Here is a 24,603-nt window from a genome sequence, read left to right on the forward strand (position 1 = left end):
TGATTACAAAAGAAATGCTTACTGTAGAAAACTTGGAAAACAGAATCTGTAATTCCAGGAAGTAGAGTTATATTTACCCATCTCATTATCACCCTCAAAAGTTATTGAGTACTAAAGATAGAATACAAAAATGTAGTGTATTTATGACTTCTTGGAGGTTAGGCCTTGTGATATGCATATCTTTAAAGTAATTAGCGCTTCCCTGGTGGTGCAGTGGTTAAGAATCCTCCTGCCAATGCAGGGGACACGGGTTCAAGCCCTGGTCCGGGAAGATCCCACATGCCGTGGGGCAGCTAAGCCTGTGCGCCACAACTACTGAGCCTGCGCTCTAGAGACCGTGCTCCACAACAAGAGAAGCCACCGCAATGAGAAGCCCATGTACCGCAACAAAGAGTAGCCCCCGCTCGCTGCAGCTAGAGAAAGCCCATGTGCAGCAACAAAGACCCAACACAGCCAAAAATATAAAACAAAACAAAACATTAAAAAAAATAAAGTAATTAAAGCTAAATCTAAAGATCCAAGCTAAGTGAAGGAAAATCACTGGGCTTAGAGTACTAGAGTTTGTTTCGAGATGTGGGTTTACCGTAGATCAATGAAGCTTAAGCTTCAGCGCCCCTCACTTGCACAGGCCACTTCCAAGGCCCTTGGAGAGGCCCTGGCAATATATTTACCAGATCAAATGTTTCTGTACAAGTTTCTAAAGTAAGATATTTAAGACCACTGTCGCATCGTATTCAGACTTCCATCACTTCTCTTCTGCATTAAGTGGTGCAGGAATGGCCACTGGTTTTTTGAGACCTGGCTAAGGGAACAATGATTGAATTAGGGATACATTTCATTTGGGTTTACTGGCGTGCATTTATGGTTTGCAGTCATTTCTGGCTACTGGTAAATTATTACTCACCGTGGGTGTAGGAATGGTTTTCTGGAATACACCTACTGCCCATTATGCCAGCTAAGCCAGCACCATGCCACAGAGGTGCAGGACTAGAGGGCAAAAGAACTCTGTGATACCTGGCACAGGAATGTGATGCCATGGGCAGCAGAGGAGAAACAAGATTTGAAAGAAAAGGAGAAACTAGCCCATAGAAAATCCTTCCGACTATCAGAAGTAAAAAGTCCTTCCGACTCTAAGTAGGGGATCAAATCTCTCAATGCCTAGCCTAAAATGGAGGTTCTCACTCATCAGGAATCCAAGTAATGTCATATATACAATTATAAGTGCACCATACTTATTTTTGTTTGTATGGAATGGAATGGAATATATCAGAATTCTTGTATTTGTGGGACACAAACTTGCAGTTGTACTGTAGTGAGTCTTTATGTGAAGTCACATGTTTTATTCATCGTAATGGAGGAGATTCTGTCTTAACATAGCAGATAAATCTTGTCCTGAAAATCGCTGGAGATCCAGTAAAAACCAGGCAAAAAATTGCCATTGAAGCAGCCAGACAGTCCTGAAATATTATAGCTCATATGTGAGAGAAACTTGACATGTTTTCCCAAATTTGACAATAATCCTAAAAACATACACAGCAATTCAGTAATAAGTTGTGAAGCTAAAATTTATAAGCAATTAATAATAAAAAAAGAGAAAGGATCACCATGCTAAAGGCTGATTTTTCTGTTTTCCTTATAGAAAACATTACAAAATAATTACCATAGGAAAAGCTGATCAAAAGTATACAGCCAAAAAGTGTGGGGAAAATGATCATAAATGGTGCCCATAAAGTCTAGGAACACAGATAAATATACATAATGTTGTCAAGAGCTTTTTCAATCTTTAAAAAATAAATAAAATAATTATGTTCTGGATTTTTGGACGCCCTGTAGAAGTGTCAGGCAGTTAATAAAAATTTTATGGTTATCTGTGTGATGTTTGTGAGTTTTGTTAACTTTTCAAAATGTCACTTGTGAGTTCTTTCTCGTTCTAAATATATATTCACTTTCCTACCTCTCTGCTCGTAATTTTTGTGTTTTTTACTTAATGAGGGCCCCACAAATTGTAGGAGCTTCAGTTCCCGAAAAAACCAGGATGTGCCCTTCCACGACAGTCTCAGAAGCCACGGAATTTCTCTGCAACCTCAGTTTCTTCTTAAAAAAAAAAAAAAAAAAAAGGCATTTGCTCGGCATTTCCTTAGAATTGCCAGAGTTCCCCCAACCACACAACTCTCTACAAATGCGGAGGGTCTGACCGGAGGGGTAGGGCGCTCACCAGCAGTCACCCTCCCGGCATAGACCTTACTCGGGGTCCCTCTGACCCCGCCCGACCCCTCCCCTGCCGGACACCGCGAGCCGCCGGAAAGAACGGCGGGGCGGGGACCGCTGGGCCGTAGTACCCTTCCTCCGGGAGAAAAGAGGGCCGCAGGGGGACCGGGTGAAGGTGGGCGCGGGGCGCTCGGGACCCGCAGGGCTAAGGGTCGGGGCGAGTGGTGGCAGAGCGGGGCCGACCGACGGATTGGAGTGGGGGGCGGGGCACCATGCCCGGGAGCCCTAGATCCTACTCAGCGGCGGAAGTTCCGGTGTCGGTAGGCGGAGGTCAGAGGTCAGCAGGAAGTCGATACGTGGCCGCCGCCTGTCCCCGCTGAGGAGGCGCAGCAGGCGGAGATGGCGGCGGTGCTGAACGCAGAGCGACTCGAGGTGTCCGTCGACGGGCTCACACTAAGCCCGGACCCGGAGGAGCGGCCCGGCGCAGAGGGCGCCCCGCTGCTGCCGCCGCCGCTGCCGCCGCCCTCGCCTCCCGGGTCCGGCCGGGGCCCGGGCGCCGCAGGGGAGCAGCCGGAGCCCGGGGAGGCGGCGGCTGGGGGCGCGGCGGAGGAGGCGCGGCGGCTGGAGCAGCGCTGGGGCTTCGGCCTGGAGGAGCTGTATGGCCTGGCGCTGCGCTTCTTCAAAGGTGAGCCGGGCAGGCCCCACCCCCGCCGCCTCTGCCCGGCCCCGGGGAGACTGGACCCGTCTCGTCCTCACCCACCCGTGCGGGATCGCGGTGACCAGAGCTGGGCTCTGTCCTTGGGGTTACCCGAAGTTTGTCACTACCCGCTTGGCCACTAGGTCCCACCCGTAGGGGCCTGGAACCTTGGTGTAGCAGTCCGGGTCCCGCCTCCCCGAGGTTACCGGGGCATCTTACCTGATTTAGCTTCTCGGTTTTCCAGGAGCCTGGGTGGAAGAATGAGCCCTCTCTCTTTTTCCCAGAGGTTCCCGTTCTGGAATTTTTTTTTTTTTTTTTTAACTGTCGCATTCCTTTTCCTGTTTCTTATGGCTTGGCACGTCAGAACCACCGATTTTTGCCCTTTTTCCACAGTGGAAGAAATCTTTCCATGGGTTTCATACATATACTTTCCATTCATTCTGGAGAGCCTAGGACTTGATCACCTGGCAGTATTGATGTGGCAGAGAGGAAGAAGTAAAGTATTAATCCCCCTTGGCTTGTCAGACTCTGAAGAGAAGGGATGCTCACCATGTAACTAGTAACTTCTAGATGGTTAAAATTTTACCTTATAAGCAATGTCCAAGAGTGAATTCTCAGATTAAGGCCTAAAAGTACCCTCTGTACTTCTCACAGAATTAATTGTAATAAATCTTGTCTTAGAGCTAGATTGTGGTGTGTGGGTTTTTTTAATTGGGTGATTCACGTAGTCAGATGGTGGTGGTACCAGTCACATGACCTTGTCAGTGGGAAAAACTGATGAGAAGAGATACTTAGATCTTGTGGGGTAGATGAGCAAGGAGAAACATCGGCAAATGAAACTTTAGACGTGGTTGCTAGGTTCCGTATACATTCCAGAACAGCATATTTATGACACTTTTCCCAGAGGGAGTACCTTTTGGAGTACATATTTTACTAGCTGAAGTTGAGTCGTTGAAAGTAGTGATACATTCGAAAGTTATTTGTTTTCTCTGAAAATGACTCTAATTATGCAAACTAATGAAAGTCTTTTATAAATTTTCCAGAATATTTGGTCATTCCCTTTCATTGCATTTTTTATTAAAAAGTTTACCCTTGAAATATTCATCGTCATTGCACGATGAGTTCAACCCTCCGTGCCAGCTTGGGGAATTGGTAATGGCTAATGGGTTTTGGATCACTTGACCCTTAGGTCACTGGCTTGAATTTAGAGTTTCCTGAGGTTATGATATACTACCACTTATGTAAAAATCTGGTGGTTTCTGTGCAATTCATATAACTACATTTTACTTAAAATTTTTATTCTTGGAACTTACTTTTCCGGTGTACAATAAGATTAAAGTATATTGTAGCAGAATAACGGGTAAGAATAGAAAAGAATGAACTTCTAATCCTAACTTTCGCCATATAACTAACAAAAAAATCAATGGATAATTTTATCTTCTGAGCCTGTCTTATTTGAAGATGGTAGTAATGTCTTCTTTGAAAGGTTAAAACACTCTTAATGTGCAGTAAATTTAGCATTGCTTGGGAGTCAGGAAGCTCTGGATTCTTTTTTTGGGGCTGTGCCGCGCAGCCTGCGTGATCCCAGTTCCCCCACCAGGGATTGAACCCAGGCCACGGCAGTGAAAGCGCCAAGTCCTAACCACTGGACCTCCAGGGAATCCCTCTGGATTCTATTTACCATGTACTCCTAGACAATTAACTTTTCTCTTCCAGAGTCAGTTTGTTTATATATAGAGATATAATATGGCTGGATTAAGTGAAATTTGACATCTCAGATTTAAGGTTTAGTGCTCTAAACCTAACATTATTTTAACATGTTTGTTGAGTGGTAAGACTCCTAGGGGAACCTGTAATTTGGGACCTAGTTATCAGTCACCTTAAAGAAAAAAGCTACATTGATAGTTATGATTTACTAAGTTCCTAAGTTAAGCTCTCAAAGCAATATCCAAGTACTTAAAAGGAGAAATAACAGTCTAGCAATCAAAAGCTCCCTTTCTGCATGGATCATTACATGTTAGCAATGAAGAAGCTATTAGTATATGAGGTTCCTGAGTTGGGGTGGAGGGGAAGGATCTAAAAACAGTCAGAAGAATTATGGAAAGTAGGGTGAGTCAAGTGTTGCTGCCTTTGTTTTAATGTGTGAATTTTTCCTGCATAATACTTGGCATTTTTATCAGTCTTGCAAGGACTTTAATAAATCACTATTTTGTGGTTTTGTATCTCACATGAATTAGAAATAACATTACACTTTATCTTTTGCTGTGGAATAAATATGAATCTTGAAAGCATGGGTATCTTTTTCCATTGAAAATAACTTGGATTGGGAATTAGGAACCCTGTTTCTCATTCTATCCCTGTCACAGTGATCATAGGCCAGTGACTGAACCCATTGTGTCAATTACCTAACCCTCTTAGTTTTTGAAGGTAAAAGTAAAATAATAGATGAAAATACTGGAAAATGTAAGTTAGCATTTTACCATCTAAGCTCCAGACATTGTTGAATCCTTATTATGGATCAAGTTTTATATAAGGTTACCACTGTAAATGAATAGTATATTCCCTTTTGCTATTATGGAACTTAGAGTCCAAAAGAGGAGTTAAAGACCCAATGGCTACTGCAATAAAATGTGGAGGATCCAGAGAGCAAATGTCATTCCAGAGAAGGGGGGAGGCCAAGAGCCATGAAGGGGCAAGGCATGTGTGTCGGGGAAATGGCAAATAGGAAGTAGGTACTGTAGTTTGATGGAGAGAGCTGGGAAGGTGAGTTGGTGTCAGATCCGTGGAAGGACTGGAATGCTATTGTAAGTAGCCTTTTTGACAGCAGACAGTGAGGAACCATTGAAGGTTTTTAAAAGGAGGAGCAGAGTTGCCCAGTTCTAGTTTAGGAAGATTAAGCTGGTTTTCTTATCTCTTTGGGTTAAGGAATGAATCAGCTGGCTTTATTGTAGCCTTTATACTTCTTGGATAGAGTTAACCTGGGGAGTTGTGTTTTGGTTTTTAGAGTTCTTGGGGGTGAGTTTTTCCTCCTCTAATACTCTGTTACCTCACTCCATTAAGCTGGTAGATGGTTGCATTAATTTAAAATTCCAGAGTGATAATTGCCACTAGTTATTGAGCAGATGTTCACTAAATATCAGGTACTATTTTGAGAGCTGTATATATACTGTTTTGTTTAATCCTCTACAAGCCCTTCAGTGGGGGTGTTATCCTGGCTTCTTAGTTGAGAAACTTGCCCTAGGCCCATTAGTTATTAGTAGTAAGAGGCAGAGCTGGTCCTGGGTCTGTCTGATTCCAAAGGCAGTTCTTCCCACTATAAGAGATGAAAAGCAAATAGGAACCTTGCTTTTTGATGGTGTTCCTAGGAAAATATTCAAAACTACCTACCTTGTTGCCTTATCACATTTTAGAACTTCTTTAATATATTTGCTTGAAAATGTTAAGAGCTAATGGAAAGATATTGTTTTTCTGCTCATGATCACTTTATCGAGAATCTCTTCAGATATCTGGAAAGGTAAAGTGTGGGAGAATCATCTACTCTAAACTCCTACATAACATTGTTACCCGGTTTCCAATTTTGGTGGTTATGAAAAAATCCCCTCCAAAGGACTGAAGTAAATGTGCCCATCAAAAATATTGATAAATGCTAAATCTCATTGCTACTAATACATTATTAGACCTTTTGAGAGGCCTGCATTTAGCCAACGTAATGATTGTGTTTTACTCTTGGTAAATTGAAAATGGATGTGTAATTCATTAGCAATTGAAAAATGGTAATATTCTAATTGTCTTTCCTTCACTGTAATACTTTTCCTCACATGCTATTTGGTTTGGGGTACAGCTTAAAATAAGAAAGAAAAGATAAATGCTTCTTTCCCATTATTAGTTTTCAAAATAATGAGTTGTTTCCCTTAGCAGCCTCAGAAGGTGACAGTTTTCAAAATGTTATATACTCATGCATGTAAACCTTTTTTTTTTTTTTTTTTTTACTTAGGCTCTTATTATTGATGCTCAAATTGTACCATCTTTAGCAAGTGGTAGCCTCTTAAGATTGGCTCCTAAGTTCCTTTGACATGACTAGTAGTCTTCTATAGCTTCCTTGGTATCTGGTATGATGAGACGTTCCAGATTCATCTTATGCATTTCCTGCCTCCATAGGGATCAGCCATTTCTCCAAAGAGACATGGTTCCTTTAGTGGGAAGTGGCATTTGAAGAGCCGTAATCTGGGTGTTAGCAGTGGGCGCTCATTGCTACTGGATTGGTCGTTATTTCAGTAGACAGATCTAGGGTGTGTGTGTGTGAGGAGAGTGATAAGTTTTTGAGGGTGTGATATGTGAAAGGAAGCTGTTGTTGAATTTGGAGGAACTTAAGTCTAGGACTCAGTTTCTCTGTGGAATTGTTAATGAATTTCCACTAGCATTGCTGTCGATGACACTGTGTTATGTTGCTGATAGCAGAGAAGCAATCATACGGATATACTGAATAGTTCCATTTCCTTTTGTCCTCTTGAAACATACGCATCTCCAAGAACTTTTATAAATGGCTCCATTTATGTTTTAAAATACTGTACACCTGTAATTTATTCTTTGGTAACATAATAATTAGTGTGTGCCTCCTGGACTTAAGTGGACTAGCTTCAGATAATTTCAAGTTTAATTGTTACTATTGAATATCTGTTAAACTTTGAGTTTATTTTTCCCTTCTTTCTTTATTGTCTTTATCTTTAGGTATACATGTATAGCGTAGGAGGATGTAATAGACCTAAGAGACACTTATAAGAAAGAAAATTATAGCCACCAAGAATAGGAATGCCTTTTAAACCTCTACTTTTTTAACTTGCTATTTCATATTAGATTTGAGCTGAACTAAAATTTTCCTTTGAATACTGGATTCAAGGATATGTTTATATATGTGTTTGTATATGTGTATTTTTTGTATATATTTTGTATATGTGTATATTTTAGTGTAACTGATTTTAACATTTGCCTGAGGCCTCCCCTTTATTTACTGCACGTGCAGAAAAGTACACAAATCATAAGTGGTGCTTGATGAATTTTTACAAAGTGAGTACACTTTGGTAACCAACAACCAGAAGGAGGTAATGTTTACTTTCATCAGTTAGCTAAAACAAGAGCTACTCTGGCTTAGTATTTAGGAAGTTGAGTTCAAGAGTGAACACTACCTGGGGTACTTTTTCCTAGTTTTGCCACTCAGTTGTTTAAAATCTGCCTTCCTTTACTCAAATTGTTGTAAGAATTATAAGAATTATATATATATATATATATATAGACTCTTAGCAGAGTACCTAGCAGTTGGTATTCTGTGACTGCTTATATTGTTGAAGAGGAGAGATTACCAAGAATTTATTAGAGACTGTGTTGAATTAATGGGGGGGAGATCAACTTTTATTAAGCACTTTGTACATGCTAGACAGTTTCCAGAGTTTCATACTCATTAACTCAGAAATACTGCATTTATTATACTTTCTTATAAATAGTATAAGAATGTATCAGTTTTTTTCTCAATTGAACATGGACGAGATGTGGTTTTAATTTTAATATTTCCAAAAGACGGATTTTATTCAAAGTGTATTCTCTGCCAGGCAACAGTGATAGGGCCATGAAAGAAAACAGATTTGAGCTTAGGCTGCTTTGGGGGAAATTCTGTATCTGGAATGAGAGAAGGGAGAGGTGGTCCTGCTATCTTCCACACAGTTCAGACAATCCCTGGATACTGCTTTCAGTTTGAGGCATCATTCTTTAGGGTTAAAGACAAAATGGAGCTCATTCAGAAGAGAGCAACTTGTATAGTGTGGGAATTCGAATCCCTGCCATCATTATCATAATAGCTGCTCTTTAGTAAGTGTCTGCTCTACTCAGGCACTGTATCAAGACTTTGGAACACATTATTTCTAACCCTCACAAGAAATGTGAGAAGTTATTATCTCCATTTTATTGATAGCAAAACTGAGGCTCAGAAAGGTCTGTGTTATATACTTAGTAAATAGCAGAGCTGGGTCTTTAGGAGGTATGTATGAGTGAATAAGCTGGGAATATTTAGCCTAAAGAATAGAGAACTCAGGGCAAATATGATGTACAGTATTTTGTGGCTTTTTTTGAGGTCTGATCTGTTAGATGTGTTTTATTTAATGCCGGGGACTAGAAATAGACCCTGTGGATAAAATTGAGACAGATCTACTCAGAATAAAGAGCTAAAATAAAAATCACAGCTATCCAAACATGGAATAGGCTGTTTGAGACAATGAATTCCCATCACCAGGAAGTGTTCAAGCATACGTTAGCAGTAACTAGGTGGGTATGCTTTGATTTCTTTATCTTAACCTTTTATGTATCTACTTCAGGTTTTTTCTTTGTTGTTACCGTGAGGCTTATATAATATAGTTATACTATAAAATACTATACTGTAGTATAAAAATACACTATAGGTTAAGCTGATAACTTCCATAGCATACAGTAACTCTATTCTTTCACTTCTCCCTCCCTCACATTTTAGATTATTGATGTTACAATATACATCTTTTTATATAGTGTGTCCAATAACAAATTATTGTAGAGCAAGTGGTTATGTAGAGAGGATTTGAACTTTGGTTGTGCAGTTCAGTCGTCTATCTTTAATATCCTTTCCAACCCATAGGTTTTATTGGCTTTCATTTCATCAAATAAAGGCTAGAAGGAACATTGAAATAATTTGTTACCTTCCTCTATCTTTACCTCCAGAGAGAAGAGAAAAATATTTCTCAGTAAACTTACTCTAACAGTTGACATGTGAGACTAATAACCTTTTGCTTAATTAATTTCAGATGGAAGGGTAATCTTTCAGATTACCCTTGATAATCTTGGTAACTGTGATTATAACGCTATTATCAAATTATTTATGCTGTCTTACTAGAACTGTAAAGTTAAATACTTATGAATTTAATAGAAATGTAATCTAGAAGCCATTTCTGTCTTTATTGGGAAAATGTGTTACCACAAATTTAGTGGCTTAAAGCAGCACATACTGTTTTATAGTTCTGGAGGTTAGAAGCTCAAAATGGGCCTCACGGGGTTAGAATCCAGGTGTCAGCAGAGCTCTGTTCCTTCTGGAGGCTCTAGGGGAGAATCTGTTGCCTTTTCCAGCTTCAGGAGGCCAGCTGCATGCTTTGGCTTGTGGCCCCTTCCTCCATCTTCAAAGCTAGCAGCATAACATCTTCAAATCTCCATCTGACTCTTCTTGCTCTCCCTCCATTTATAAGGACTCTTGTGATTACTTTGGGCCCACGTGGGTAGTCCAGGATGAGGTCAGCTGCAATCTTAATTCCCCTTTTTCATGTAACCTAACATATTCACTGGGATGTAGATTCTGGGGATTAGATGTGGATATCTTTGGGAGGGTGGTATTACTATGCCTACCACATGTTATAATGTCTTATGAGCTGATTACTGAAATTGAGCATATGAGTTTACTCCTTTTACCTTTTTATCAAAGTGAAAACCAAGGCAATTTAAAAGGTCAAGTTGTACTATAAAATTTATAAGGAAAAATAGCCAACCCCGTCTCTCTCTTTTCCCATCTCCAAGACCTTCTCCCCCAAGGCAACCACTTTCCATTATTTTAACTGTTTCTTCTGGTATTTGTCTCCATTTTCCTGCTGCTGCTTTTAATTTATTAATTATTATTATTATTATTATTTAAATATTTATTTATTTGGCTGCGCCAGGTCTTAGTTGCGGCATGAGGGATCTAGTTCCCTGACCAGGGATCAAACCCAGGCTCCCTGCATTGGGAATGTGGAGTCTGGACCACTAGGGAAGTCCCTGCTTCTTTAATTTAAAAAAAAAAAAAAGAAAAAGAAAAAAAGTAACTTACACATGTATGCCTCTCTCTTCCTCCTTCCCAAACTCTTAATTTTATAATATCACATTTGTGATTAAATCAGTGTCAGTTGTTTCTATTTGTGTTATTCATACCTGAGACAGATCATGCACTTTGATTATATTTTGGTTCTTATGCAAACTCTTTGTCTTTTGTGTAGTTAGAGGTAATTATCATTTTTTTCTCTGTCCTCAGGTAAACTCTTTTTTTTAAGAGACATCTCTCCTAGATATCCTTAAATTTTTGATTCAGTCTTAGCTTTCTACCTTCTGAGTCTCTCCCCACTGTCATCCTGAAAATTACCTTCACCTCTCTGTGGTGTTGGAATTCCTTCTCCTGGAATTCCTTACTTTCTTTTAGACTTTCTTTTTTTCTGTTGGGAAATTTCTTTCAGCCTTTTTTTCCCCCCATGTTGGGAGCTTTCTCAAATGTCCGGTGATCCTTGGGTATTCATTCTTGTTAAAGGGTGAGGCACTGGAGAGCCAGTTGTAACCTTGAGTACAAGCTTTTATTATAGATAATGAGGCAGAAGTTTCATCGGGGAACCCTCAACATCAGTATCTTTCAAACTAGTATGTGTAGGTCTTTTATTTTGGGCCAGTTTTTCATGAAATATTCCTGTCTCCTGCCTGGAATGTATGAATCTAGTTGGCCAGCATTTAGGCACTAGACAGGAGAAGGGAGGGTGGGTGGAAGATGTTTACCATTTACTAGCGTAACTTTCATTTCGTTTCTCTTTTTAGTCCTGCAGTTCACTCTCAGGCTGGTGTTCTCCCACCTGGAGTATCTGTGATTCGTGTTCTGTAGTATACACATCCAGACCTCTGCTAAGTAGGGGCAGGGTAGCCCTCTGCCTGCTTGGGATTGCCAAACAAAATGGGAGGTAGGGGTACCTGCTTTTTAGATAGTTTTTATTTATATACATATATATATTTATTTGTTTGTTTGTTTTACTTCTTGGCCACGCCCCGAGGCATGTGGGATCTTAGTCCCCCAACCAGGAACGAATCCTAGCCCCCTGCATTAGAAGCGTGGAATCTTAACCACTGGACTGCCAGGGAGGTCCCTAGATAGTTTTTAAACCAAAACCCCTATTTTTATCTAGACTTCAGCTTTTAAAGGACCTGGTACCTTCAATTCCTGAGCCTTTCCAGGGTTCTCTGAATTGGCTTCCTTTTTCCTTTTAGTGGGGTTTCATTGAGGATCAGATGTAATTGTGTGTGTTCAATTCACCATGTTTAACGGGAAGTTGAATTTTATGTTTTCAATCCTTTTAATTATATTCGAATTTTTTAAATATTTAGAAATCATTTGGCTTTTGCATTTACTTCTTCCTTTAGTCCAGGGTCAGTAAACGTTTTCAGTAAAGGGGCAGATCGTAAATATTTTAGGCATTAAGGACCATATATGGTCTGTGTTCATATTCATTGCTTTTTGTCTATTTCTGCTTGTTGTTGTTTAACAATTCTTAAAAAAGATAAAAACCATTCTTAGCTCACAGGCCTTAAAAAACAACTGTGGGCAGAGTTGGTCTAATTTGCCAATCCCTGCTTTAGTCTGTCTCCTTTAGGTAAAATAGATTTTTAACCTGACTTTTGGTCTTCAATTTTATAGAAAATAAACTTTTTAATATAATTGTTACTGGACAGATGCCAACAAGTGATCCCTTTTAGTCCATTTGATTGAAAATGGCTAGCTTTGTACTCACGCTTCTCCAGGTAATAGAGATGGTCATTTTCTGCTTTTCATTGATGTGTTTTCACACACTTGCATCTGAAAAACAGCTCTGCAGCTTCTTTCCAGCATAATTTATATTTGTCTTTTTGGTTGCCATAGAAAGCACCTTTCCAAATTGATTGAATTTAATGACTTTGTACTAATTAACTCTGTAAGTGCAGGGACCGAGGATGATGCCGCTCTTCCTTACCAGCAGGACTGAAAGAGCTTTCCTTTAGGAATATGGTCTTGGCTAAAGATCTTTTGAGTTTCAGCAAGGCTTTTCTGTCTATTGTAGTTATGGTAGTTATAACTTCTTTCCTGCTAACTACGTTTAATGCCCTTGGAACCAGAAATAATTTTAGGAGAGGGAATTCCCTGGCTGTTGAGTGGTTGGGACTTGGTGCTTTCACTGCCAGGACCTGGGTTCCATCCCTGGTCAGGGAACTAAGATCCCGCAAGTCGTGAAACAAGGCCAAGTTAAAAAACAATAATAATAATAATAAATAAAATATATTTTTTAAAAAAGAAATAGTTTAGGAGAAAATTATTCTCATCTAACGCAGAAAAACTATATAAAACAAACCTTCGTGGTGTGTGAACTAGAGCCATCTGAAGAGTAGGAGAGAAGTAACTTTTCTGTAATACTATAATAGTCTGCCTAATGATATTGATTGTGAAGGGTTTTCATCTTCTGTTTTCGTTGAAGTTTAGAATGTCAACATGATGTGGGCTGTCCTGTACTAAAGGTGGTTGGGATTCTTAGTATATCCTCCTGGGTTTTGTATATTCCTCAGGAGAGAATAATTGATCTGTTAATCTCATCCCAAAGGCTGAAAGCTAAGTTGCCTTGACTTTTTAAAAACGTTTGTTAAAAAAGAAAAAACATATGTGTATTTGATATAAAAGTACATATGCACACCGGAAATCTGAGGAAATAAAAAATGAATAAAGAAAAAATCTGTAATCCAATCTTTCAGAAATAATTATTAGAATTAACATTTTGATGTGTTTCCTTTTCTTTGGTTTGTGTGTGTGTGTGTGTGTGTGTGTGTGTGTGTGTGTGTGTGTGTGTTTTAAGACAGATTTAGTTCCCAGCTAGAATAATGATGAATAATTTGAAGATTCAGTAATACGTATTAAAGGAAGGATTATAGAGCAAGTCTTAAAACTAGCAAATGCATACAAGATTCTATGGAAAGGCCAGTAAAATTCACAAGAGTGGATGTTCTGTTTTGCTCATTTTCACAGAACTTGACCTGTACAGTCAGTTTCTTCTTTAGAGAGATTTGTTGGGCGTGGTTTTGGTGTGGTGAGTGCCTGTTAACAAAGCGTGTGCTTAGTGCTGGCGTTCATGGTGGTGAACAAATTTATGTGAGTGCTTGACAAAAACTTACACTTAAAAACATATTGCCCTTTTGAAAAATTAATTCCGTCAGGCATAAAAAGGGCAGATGTTAAAATGACATCCAAAAATCCTGAAACTCCCCTCCCTCTGTTGATGAGTCACCTTTTAGGGTCAAGGTTAGACTAACACCTTGCTGAATAACGGGTACAGTTTCCTTGTTGACTCACCCTCTCCCATGGTCCCCGATTCTAGTTTGAAATAAAGGACAAATTTATCACCTCATAAGAAGTGGACCCTCCCTCCATTAGAATAATTTTATAGTAGTCATATTTTTAAAATATTTTTTTCATACCCACTAGTCCTATCTGTTAGCTTCAGATCATCTCCCTAAAGCAAATAAGAATTCTTGTGTGTGTATGTTTGAAAATTGCTGTATTACATGACTACTCAGAAAAGTGTTTGGTCTTCCAGTGAATAAAGTTTCTATCTGATTTTATCTTTATTGACGTTTATTTGGGTCAAAGCAACCACTTTCATGGAATTTAGACTTTTTTTTTTTATTTTTTTTATTTTTTATTTTTTTTATTTTATTTTATTTTTTTATTAGACTTTTTTTTTTTAAAGGAAAAAACAAAAAATCTCAGGGATCCTGATTGAACAAAACAAGGAAGTTATATTCTACTCTGCACTCTACCCCCACTGTACACTACACCTTTTTCTTTCTTGAGTGACTCACTACACCCTTTTTTTTCTTGAATGACCAGCAGCATATTTTTCTTTTATAAGACTCAAGATAAAATGAATAGTTAGGGTGGTGCCATTTTGGTTTTAAAAAACAAAAACTTTCTAAATAATAATCTTTCAGTTAATAGGCTGAGATCAAGGTTGGAGCTGTTTTTCAGATCATCACTTTTGGGGGAAGTAAGAAGAAAGTTGTTTGTGCTATGTTTCTCTGAGACATAATTAGCATAAGAAAACTTTTGGTGATTAATATGTACAAAATTAAGGTAGATGGTAAAGGTAGCTTATGGGCATCTTTAAAATTGGAGAAAGGCTTTTTGGTAAAAAGTTGCCACTATTGTTTCACACTTTTTAGCACCCTAACATCTTAGAATACAGAGTTCTGGCAAGCTAATTTTATAAAAAAAATCTTAACTAATTTTTAAAAAGAAAGATCTATATGTGTAATCACCCATTTTTACATGGTTATAAACCTAGTATCTAATTTTTTATTCTACTTATTTAAATTAATACATCATAAATATATTCTCTGAAATGCTATATAGCCCTTATATTGTCATTTTAACAGCTGTATAATCTATTCAGTGGATTACTATAAGCATTGCATTATTGTTGAATAATTAGATTTTTAATTTTAAATGATGCAGCAGTGAACAAGTATAACACCGTGTTTCTTGCTAAGATAATTGTTCAAGGCTGTATTTAGAAAAGATTCGTTGGGAAGTGAATGAAATAAAGAGCACCTCTTTTAGGCTTGTTTTTATTTTTTATTTATTTTTTTAAATTAACTTATTTATTTATTTATTTTTGGCTGCATTGGGTCTTTGTTGCCGCACGCAGGCTTTCTCTAGTTGTGTCTAGCAGGGGCTACTCTTTGTTGCAGTGCGAGGGCTTCTCATTGCTGTGGCTTCTCTTGTTGCGGAGCACGGGCTCTAGGCACATGAGCTTCAGTAGTTGTGGCTCACGAGCTCTAGAGCACAGGCTCAGTAGTTGTGGCACACGGGCTGAGTTGCTCTGCAGCATGTGGGATTTTCCCGGACCAGGGTTTGAACCCATGTCCCCTGCATTGGCAGGCAGCTTCTTAACCACTGCGCCACCAGGGAAGTCCCTAGGCTTGTTGGTTTTTACGTGAAAGATGTTGTAAAGATGTATTTTGGTTTTGTAAGCTCTCATCTATTTTGCTTTATTTTGATTATATACTATGTTGGAATTAAACGTAACTACTGGCCCAACCTAAAAAGTTGGAACAAGTCATTTTATTACCTCTCTGACATAATTTTATTTTTTCCTTAACTCTAAAATAATCGTTCCTTTATCTCAATATAATTTTTAATAATTTGTTTGCAGTATATATACCTGAAATATGCACCTAAACACAATTGTATACTGTATTGCCAAGCTATACATTTTTAATTGAGCTCAGTAGTTTGTAAACTCCAGGAGGGCGATGAATCCTAGTGTCTAGCACAATGATTTGCATACAAGGGCCCAATAAATATTTATTAAGTTGAATGAATGAATGTAAAAAAGGGCTTATAATTTCCATCATTGATTGAAATAGACTTCTAAGAGTTAGATTTTAAAATGAGGATTGCCTTTTAGTTGGTAAATATAGACCTATGGATAATCCTGTTCTAAAAGCTTTAGGGGAAATTCTTACTCTTCGTGAATTGTTTAGTGATACTGTTTGCTCAGTAGCCAAGACAGATGGCAGGTCCACAGGTTTCTGAGTTGTTTTGATTTTTATTACATAAGTAAGGTCAGTGCCACAGTTTTGTCTTTTTTCCAAATATTACATGAGTTTGTTCTTGTTGAAAAAAATGCAGATAGAAGTACATATGTATAATTCTCTTCAGTTCCCACCCACAGTTTTGCCAATCACTTCCCCAGAGGCAGTACCTCTTAACAGTTTAGTTTGTTCTTCCACATATTTTCCTTTGAAAGATTAAAATGTTTCTAGTTTGGGGACTTCCCTGGCGGTCCAGGGGTTAAGACTCCACACTCCCAAGCAGGGGACACGGGTTTGATCCCTGGTCTGGGAGCTGAGATCCCATATGCCACACGGTGTGGCCTAAAGAAAAAAAAAAGAACTATAAAATGTTTCCAGTTTTCAATTTTCTGATCACCACTCCTGATCTTAGCCCCTCCCACTTTCCCATTCTTATCTTTTTAGTGTGACTCCTTCTAGATCTTTTTCTTTGCATTTACATTCATATAAATGTACCTATAGAATATATATGTGGTATGTTGACATGATGTATTTCATCAATTCTAAGACTTACTATTATGTAATTTAAGAAAGAAAAACTGCCAATTATAACTAAAATACAGTAGATTGTAAAAGCTAATCTGATTTTAGAGATGTTAAAAGTGTGAGTGGCAGAAGTACTTAGAATTGAGGATATATATTTTGTGTATGATTGTATGTAGTTTTCTGCAGCTTGCTTTTTTCATTTAACAGTGTTCCCTTTATGTGCTTCATTTATACCACAGGCTGAATATGACACATTATTTAGCTGTTCCCTTACTGATGAACTTTTAAGTTGGTTACAGTAACAAGAAAAGAGTGCTGCAAGAATATCCCTATATCCACCTCCTTCTGTGTATTTGAGAGTGCTTATCAAGGGTAGATGATGAGAATTGGAATTATTGGACCATAGGGCATCTACGTTTATAATTTTGGAATATATTGCCAAATTTCCTTCCAAGATAACTGTAAGTTTATACTTTGAACATTAGTGTATGAGAATGGGTACCTGTTTGTCCTGTTCTTAACAACTCTTGATGTTACTTAACTTTTTTTAACCTATCTGATGGCAGAAAGTGTCTTAGTATCTAATGGTTTCACTTTCCATTTCCTTGACTAGGGAAATTGAGTATCTTGGCATGCTTATTGGCAACTTCTGTTTTTTTCTTCTCCTCTGAGTTTCCTGTTCATATCCTTTAAACCATATTCTTCTCCCATCATCAGTGATTTTCTTTTGGTGACCTCTGTGTACATGGATAAAATTTGTAGGCAATATATACTACTTTCTACCTCCTTTCTTGTTTGTTTGTTTTGAAATTTGGTAATCTCTTATTATCATTAGAACCAACCAGTAATTAATCCTGCCATTTATCAAAGAAGTAGAACTATTCTGTAAGGACTTCCCATTTACCCGGTTTCATACTACTTTGGAATGTTGTTGGTGGTAGTTAAGTCTCTACAGGTCAAATTGGCTTCTCTCGTAATTGCCCATTGGAAATCTGCCAGAGCCAGTCATAATACGAAGGAAGTAAAGGGATCTAACAGTTATTACCATTAATACTATCCTATTACCTCTGAAGTGTCAGGGGACTTTTCACTTTATTGGTAAACAGACTAAGAGGTTAAATGGTCCTACAGCTAGGAAGTGTCTGAGATGAGATCTAAACCTAGGCTGTCTGATGCCAAAGCCCCTTCTACCACATCATAGTGCCTCAGTGGGATGGATACTTTTTGAATATAGCCTTTCAAAGTATATGTAATTGTCTCATGTTAAAAGTGCTTGATATAAAATTATTTTTTAAACTACTTTAAGAAATGATTGCTGAACATTTTTAACATTTGTAAAATACGTCAAGTGGTATACTAGTATGTGTGTCCCTACTGTAGCTTGACAGATTGGTTTTTCTTTAGTAGCAGCTTTTTTTTTTTTTTTAATTTAACTGTAGTTGATTTACTCTTTGAAGTAGTTTTAACATAAATATCAGTACTTAAGCTTTATTTAAAAAAAATTAATTCAGCATAAAGTGTTTCTATCTTGGCTTTGACTATTAAAATTTAGTACTTGAAATTAAAATCTCCCTATAGTGGTGTTTATATATATCACAGGCAATTTGTGATATACCTTACGGCAAAATTTCAACATATAATGCTGAAAATTAGGTATTTTGCCACTGCTAATTGTTTTCTTTGTATTTATTTTTCTTAAAGAAAAAGATGGCAAAGCATTTCATCCAACTTATGAAGAAAAACTGAAGCTTGTGGCACTGCATAAGCAGGTTCTTATGGGTCCATATAATCCAGACACTTGTCCTGAGGTTGGATTCTTTGATGTGTTGGGCAATGACAGGAGGTAACGGTGTTTTATTGTATAATGAATTTAATGAGAGTAATGTTGAAAAGGGTACAAAGTAAATTGATTAAGATGTAAATAGCTGGCTCGTTAGCTTTAGAATAAGAACTAAACAAACATTTTTGCTTGCAGCTTTTGGAGTCTTCAGACGTTTATCTGTTTTTGGCTCGGAGATGTTTATGGCTAAATATTGTGGAAGAAGTTTACTCATCTGTTTATGAACATACGACAAGTACAGCTTCATTTGATTCTTCCTAAATAATATTTAAAAAGCCATTTACAATATAGTAATTGATTCCCTTATTGGGACATACAGAGTTGTGACAAGAAAGAATATATTAAGCATTTTATTCAGTTAAGGCTAAACTATGATATAAGAAAAGTAAAACTTTGATACCTTTTACTGGTATGGAAATTATCAGCAGTGCAGTTAAATTGTGGTTTACGACAGTAAGTTTGGTTTGTATGTGGCATATCTAATTTAGTAAATCAGTACATGCTTGTTGAAGTTTTGAACCTTTTGTTTATAGTAGAATCATTCTTCATTTTAGTTATAATTGAGACTTGTTCATATTTAGGTTTAAATGAAATCAAATTCTCATTCTATTAAGAAGGGGAAGTAACTTTTCTTGTTATTCTTTACAGGAGAGAATGGGCAGCCCTGGGAAACATGTCTAAAGAGGATGCCATGGTAGAGTTTGTCAAGCTCCTAAATAGGTGTTGCCATCTCTTTTCAACGTATGTTGCATCCCACAAAATAGAGAAGGAAGAGCAAGAAAAAAAAAGGTGAAGTTTGAGGGCACAGAATACTTTATCCTTGAGCAGCCTACTGCATAGTATACTGATGCTTTTGCTTTATGGAATGTCTGTTTTAAATCAGGTGTCTTACTTCCATTGGATCCCCACTTCTTATGGCAATTGCTCAGACTTTCCGATGTGAGCAGGTGTTTTTATTATGAGTTTTGAGGGAAGAGGGTTTGCTGCTTCCGTCTGGCTGTACCTTTAAAATTAACCACCCATCCATCATGGCAGCATTCCCTTTGTGTCACTACACTAGGTTTCTGAGCAAGCACAGTAAGCTCAGCCACCCCCCTCCTCCTTACCCTCTGGTCTGATACACCCTTTGCTGCTGCCTCCCTTGGGTTTCTAGAATATTCATACTTCATATCATGGTTATCAGCTGTGCTACATGGTAGACCTTATATAGGCATTTCATATTGGCTATGGCTTCCAGATGGCTTATTATTTCCAGAGGTTGCATGGGGAGCTGTTGAATGTGCTGTTTGTATGTTTATGGGATTCTCTGTCATGATTGTGAACTCAACAGAATTATAGTTAGCCCTTTATTTATTTATTTGTTTGTTTATTTGGTTGCACCAGGTCTTAGTTGCAGCAGGCGGGCTCCTTAGGTGTGGCATGCAAACTCTTGGTTGCGGCATGCATGTGGGATCTAGTTCCCTGACCAGGGATCAAACCCGGGCCTCCTGCATTGGGAGCATGGAGTCTCAGCCACTGTGTCACCAGAAAAGTCCCCCAGCACTTTATTTATCTAGAGGTTATATTTTCAAGAACTTTGACAGTCCAAAATTTCTATGTAATGAAAATAATGCTGTAACACCAATTTTCCCTCAGATTATATTATACTTACTTTAGAAACAGTTGGTTCTCTGGTTTCCCACCCTAACCTGGATTGGAAATAACATTAGAAGAGAAAATAGCCTAACAGTGAGGGAGAAGACAGAAACTATGAAAAATAGATGCAAGAATGATAAAAGTGTGGCAGTCAGGGTTAATGTGAAAGTAAACTCTCTATCACTGTATTATGACGTGTACAATTTTTATGCTTGCAGTTATAACTCCTGAGTTATCAAGAGACAGAGTATTAGGTGTAATTTATTTCTCTTTAAGAGAATAGAAAATATCTTAATACATTTCCAGAAGATACTTATCCAAAGGAACATAGTTTTTAGCCAGAGAAAAACTTTTGATTCTTATGAGAATGGAATGAAGTTCCTTTACTGTAATTGATTTATGTGCTGCAGTCCATTGTGTAGTGATATTGGATCATTGAGGTGTAGCTGTGTCTTTGGAAGTAGGATATGTTGCTTTTTAAGGTCTTTTTAAAAAAATTTATTTATTTATTTATTTATTTATTTGGCTGCGCCGGGTCTTAGTTGCAGCATGTGGGCTCTTTTAGTTGCGGCATGCAGGATCTAGTTCTCTGACCAGGGATTGAACCTGGGCCCCCTGCATTGGAAGCACAGAGTCTTAACCACTGCACCGCCAGTGAAGTCCCTTAAGTTCTTTTTTAATGATAAATTGAATATTTAAGTTACTACTCAACATGTAAAACTGTATTTTTCCTTTTAAAAATATACCTTTGTCATGAGATGAGGTCCATGTAGAACTCTTTTAAAGCATTTAAGACTAGACTTCCTCTATCCTGAAGCTTAAGCTCTGGTTTATGGAACATCTTGCCCCGTGTACTATCTGTGACATATAAAAAGTAGGTCATGTTATATTGCTGTAGTTTGAGACTTGGTCGTGGCTCTGGTGTGTTAATCACGTATAGAAGTTTGGGGAGAAAAGTGGGGTAACCCAGACACTTCTCATGGTAGGGCCATGAAATGGTGTCTTCTCTGAGACCCCTCAGAAGTCTTCTCTTTCATCCCATCTTCAACCTCCCTGCACTCCTCACAACTCTCAGCCTATATGGCATCCATTCCTAGTGCAACCGAGTCTGCTCTCCCTCGGGAGAGGGGCTGTGGGGGTGAGCAAGAGGTGACTAAGGGCTGCACCTAGATCCCCAACTGTTCTTTTCTTTTTTTAAATTAAAAGCTTTAATTTTTTTTTTTAAATTTCAGAAATTATACACGAATATAAGCAATATAAATGATTTTCCATTTATGTCAGTATATGAAGCACCAACTGAAAACCTTCCTTCCCACCTTACTTTTAGTCTCACTTTTCTCTCCGTAGATAATAGCGGACAGATTTAAGGTATATCTTTCCAGGCCTTCTTCTATTTATTTACCTGCTTTTTCCATTAAACATATATATTAAATGTCTTTACATATTGGGCCATGTAGTCCTATTCTTTTTGTATGGCTACATGGCATTTCAGGGTGGATTATTCATTTCTCTACACATTTATTGCGTGTGTATTCTTTCCCACACTGTGGTAAGCCCTGAGGATATAGCAGTGTGAGATGGGCAGTCTCTGCCCTTATGGAGCATGTACTTTAGTGAGTAAGGCAGATGCATTGCTAGCTTTATCACACAAATTTAATTTCAACCACAGCAGGTAGTATGAAGGAAAAGCTTGTGGTGCTGTGAGCATATCTTAGAAGGGAGGTTTCAGGGTATCATAATGTTTTAAGTGGTACCTTACTGATGGACTCCTTTTTCTGTTGCTGTGCAGCAGTCATTGTTTTTGCTGTGATCTGTATATTTTGAGATTGACTCCATATGATAAATTTCTCCTCATGAAGTATGTGTATTTCAAATTGTGATAAAATTATCACATGATTCTCTAAAAAGCTTGTGTCAGTCTTCACTGGGAAATAGTCTTAAATTATTTTTAAATGGGATTCTTTGTTTAGGGTTCATTCTCTCGGTCCTTTACCTTGTAGGAAGGAGGAGGAAGAGCGAAGGCGGCGTGAAGAGGAAGAAAGAGAACGTCTGCAAAAGGAGGAAGAGAAACGTAGGCAAGAAGAGGAAGAAAGGCTTAGACGGGAGGAAGAAGAGAGGAGGCGAATAGAAGAAGAGAGGCTTCGGCTGGAGCAGCAAAAGTACGCATGTTGTGTGGCTTGTGTTTAACAATGAGTGATGGATTGCCACACTGTTGTGCTTGACCGTTTACCATTGTGTGCCTTGGAATAATTCTCTGATTTGTTTGACTGGGAAGTAGACCAGCATTAGCTACTGGCCATTTGTACCAATGATGTGTTACCAAGGAAGGCCTCATCTTAAGCATCATTTGGTTGTGAATGAAGAATGTATTAGAAGGATTTGGGATTTGCTCCCAGAACCCAGGCACTAGAATAGGAGCTGAGGTTGCTTGCTCTCTGTCTTTGGGTCCACACAATCTCTTGTCTTTGCTTCTCTCAGCTGTGTCTCTGTTTCATTCTTCCTGTTCTCTGCAAATTGTCACTCTGCTTTGGCATATGCAAGGCTATCCTAGCCAAGATTTATGTGGTCTTTGTTTTCATGCATCTGACAGAGACTGGCTGGCATATGAGAGACCCAGTTACAGATTCCAAGGCCAAAGGATCTAGTTGGTTCAGCCTGTGTCGGGTGTCTGTTCCTAGTCTCCTAGTACAGAACTTGGGAGCTGAAGCCATTTCTTATTCAGTGAGGGCTGTGAGAGCAGCTGTCTCAGAAGGGACTGCAGAGGGAGCCGTGGGAATAGGAGGAAGGGATTAATGCCCGTAAAACACTGTGGGAGGAAGGCCTAGGGTTCTAGAGGTGGCGTGGCATATAGATTAAACCAGAGGACATGCGGGTCCATTGTTTTCTCTCCATTATTTCTGAGTGGTTCCTCAGAAAAGCTTCACACTGCCCCAGGGCCTCAGTCTACCTTGGAGAGAGACTATGACTCCTACTCTTTTTGAGGGGAGAGGGGTGCCCTAGACGGACCCAGTGTCATGTTCTATTCAGGAGTTTGTGAGATTCTGCTTTGTTATTATCTGTTAACAGATGGCTTTGAGGTGTTTATGTTTGGTCACATGACTTAGTTAAGCATGTGGTTCCTCTGGGAAAAAAAAAAAAGAAGAGTAATAGTTTACAGAAATCAGTATCTCTAAACCAAGTGTGCCCAGATATTGTCTTCAGTATTCCTCTTTAAGGCAGGCTTTACATTAAATGCCAAGGGCACTCAGATTTTCACTCGCTTTCGTTATACTTACCAGAGCCATCTGTAACATCTTTTAGCTATTCTGCCTTTTCATGTATTTAGGTAGAGAAACCATGGCCAACAGTTAAATATCTCATCTCTGCCATAGATGACAACCCATCCTCTTACAACATCATGTTTAAAGAGTATAGGCTGGAGCCAGACTGCCTAGACTTGAATCCTGGCTCTGGCATCTACTAGCAGTGTAATCTCAGGCAAGTTACTGAACTCCTCCATTTCCCGCTTTGTGAAACCCTACCTCAGAGGGTGGTTGTGAGAACTAAGTGGGTTAGTGCATGGAAGTGCTCTGAACACTGCATGGCACATAGTAAGGGCACAATAAATGTTAGCAGTTACGATGGTGATGATGATGATGGTGATGATGATATGCTTATTATTCTCCCTCTTCATCCCAAATCTTCCTTGAAAAACCTATGTGAAAAATTAGGGGCCGAGTTTATTTTCTTAATCTTTCTCTGGACCTAGGACACACGTTGATTGGTATACATTACTCCCTTAGTCATTTTTAAGAGTTATGCATTATAAAAATCAATAACAAGGACATTCTATTTTGTCATGCACAGTCAATCTCCTGTAGTCAGACTAGTGTATATTTTTTAATGTTTTTAGGCAGCAGATAATGGCAGCTTTAAACTCGCAGACTGCCGTGCAGTTCCAGCAGTATGCCGCCCAGCAGTACCCAGGGAACTACGAACAGCAGCAGCTTCTCATCCGCCAGTTGCAGGAGCAGCACTACCAGCAGTATATGCAGCAGCTGTACCAAGTCCAGCTTGCACAGCAGCAGGTACGACAGCTGACCCCGAGCGCAGCCTCACACAGGGTTTCACTTTCACTGGAACGCAAGGTCTTTTCTAACAGTTGCTGATGGATTTTGCTTTAGTTAGCCTCTCAGGTATAATGTAACTTTTAGATGACCTTTATTAAGGGAGATTTTAACATTGCACTGGCAATTATGAAAGGAAGCATATGATATCGAAGCAACAAATGATGTGGCCACTATTATAT

General features: G+C 38.7%; 1 protein-coding gene across 1 annotated transcript in view; it reads left to right on the top strand.

Moving 5' to 3' along the window:
• Window positions 1-2,553: 2,553 nt before the first annotated feature.
• Window positions 2,554-24,603, top strand: part of ACBD3 (acyl-CoA binding domain containing 3) — a 34,062-nt gene continuing 12,012 nt past the window's right edge. Inside the window, exons 1-5 of the mRNA XM_036865786.1 lie at window positions 2,554-2,893; window positions 18,542-18,683; window positions 19,329-19,469; window positions 22,316-22,474; window positions 24,208-24,382. Coding sequence (XP_036721681.1) covers window positions 2,608-2,893; window positions 18,542-18,683; window positions 19,329-19,469; window positions 22,316-22,474; window positions 24,208-24,382 — 903 coding nt within the window. The 5' untranslated portion in view covers window positions 2,554-2,607. The remainder of the gene's footprint in view (window positions 2,894-18,541; window positions 18,684-19,328; window positions 19,470-22,315; window positions 22,475-24,207; window positions 24,383-24,603) is intronic.

The sequence above is a fragment of the Balaenoptera musculus genome, chromosome 1 (assembly GCF_009873245.2).
Source record: "Balaenoptera musculus isolate JJ_BM4_2016_0621 chromosome 1, mBalMus1.pri.v3, whole genome shotgun sequence".
NCBI classification, from domain to species: domain Eukaryota; kingdom Metazoa; phylum Chordata; class Mammalia; order Artiodactyla; family Balaenopteridae; genus Balaenoptera; species Balaenoptera musculus.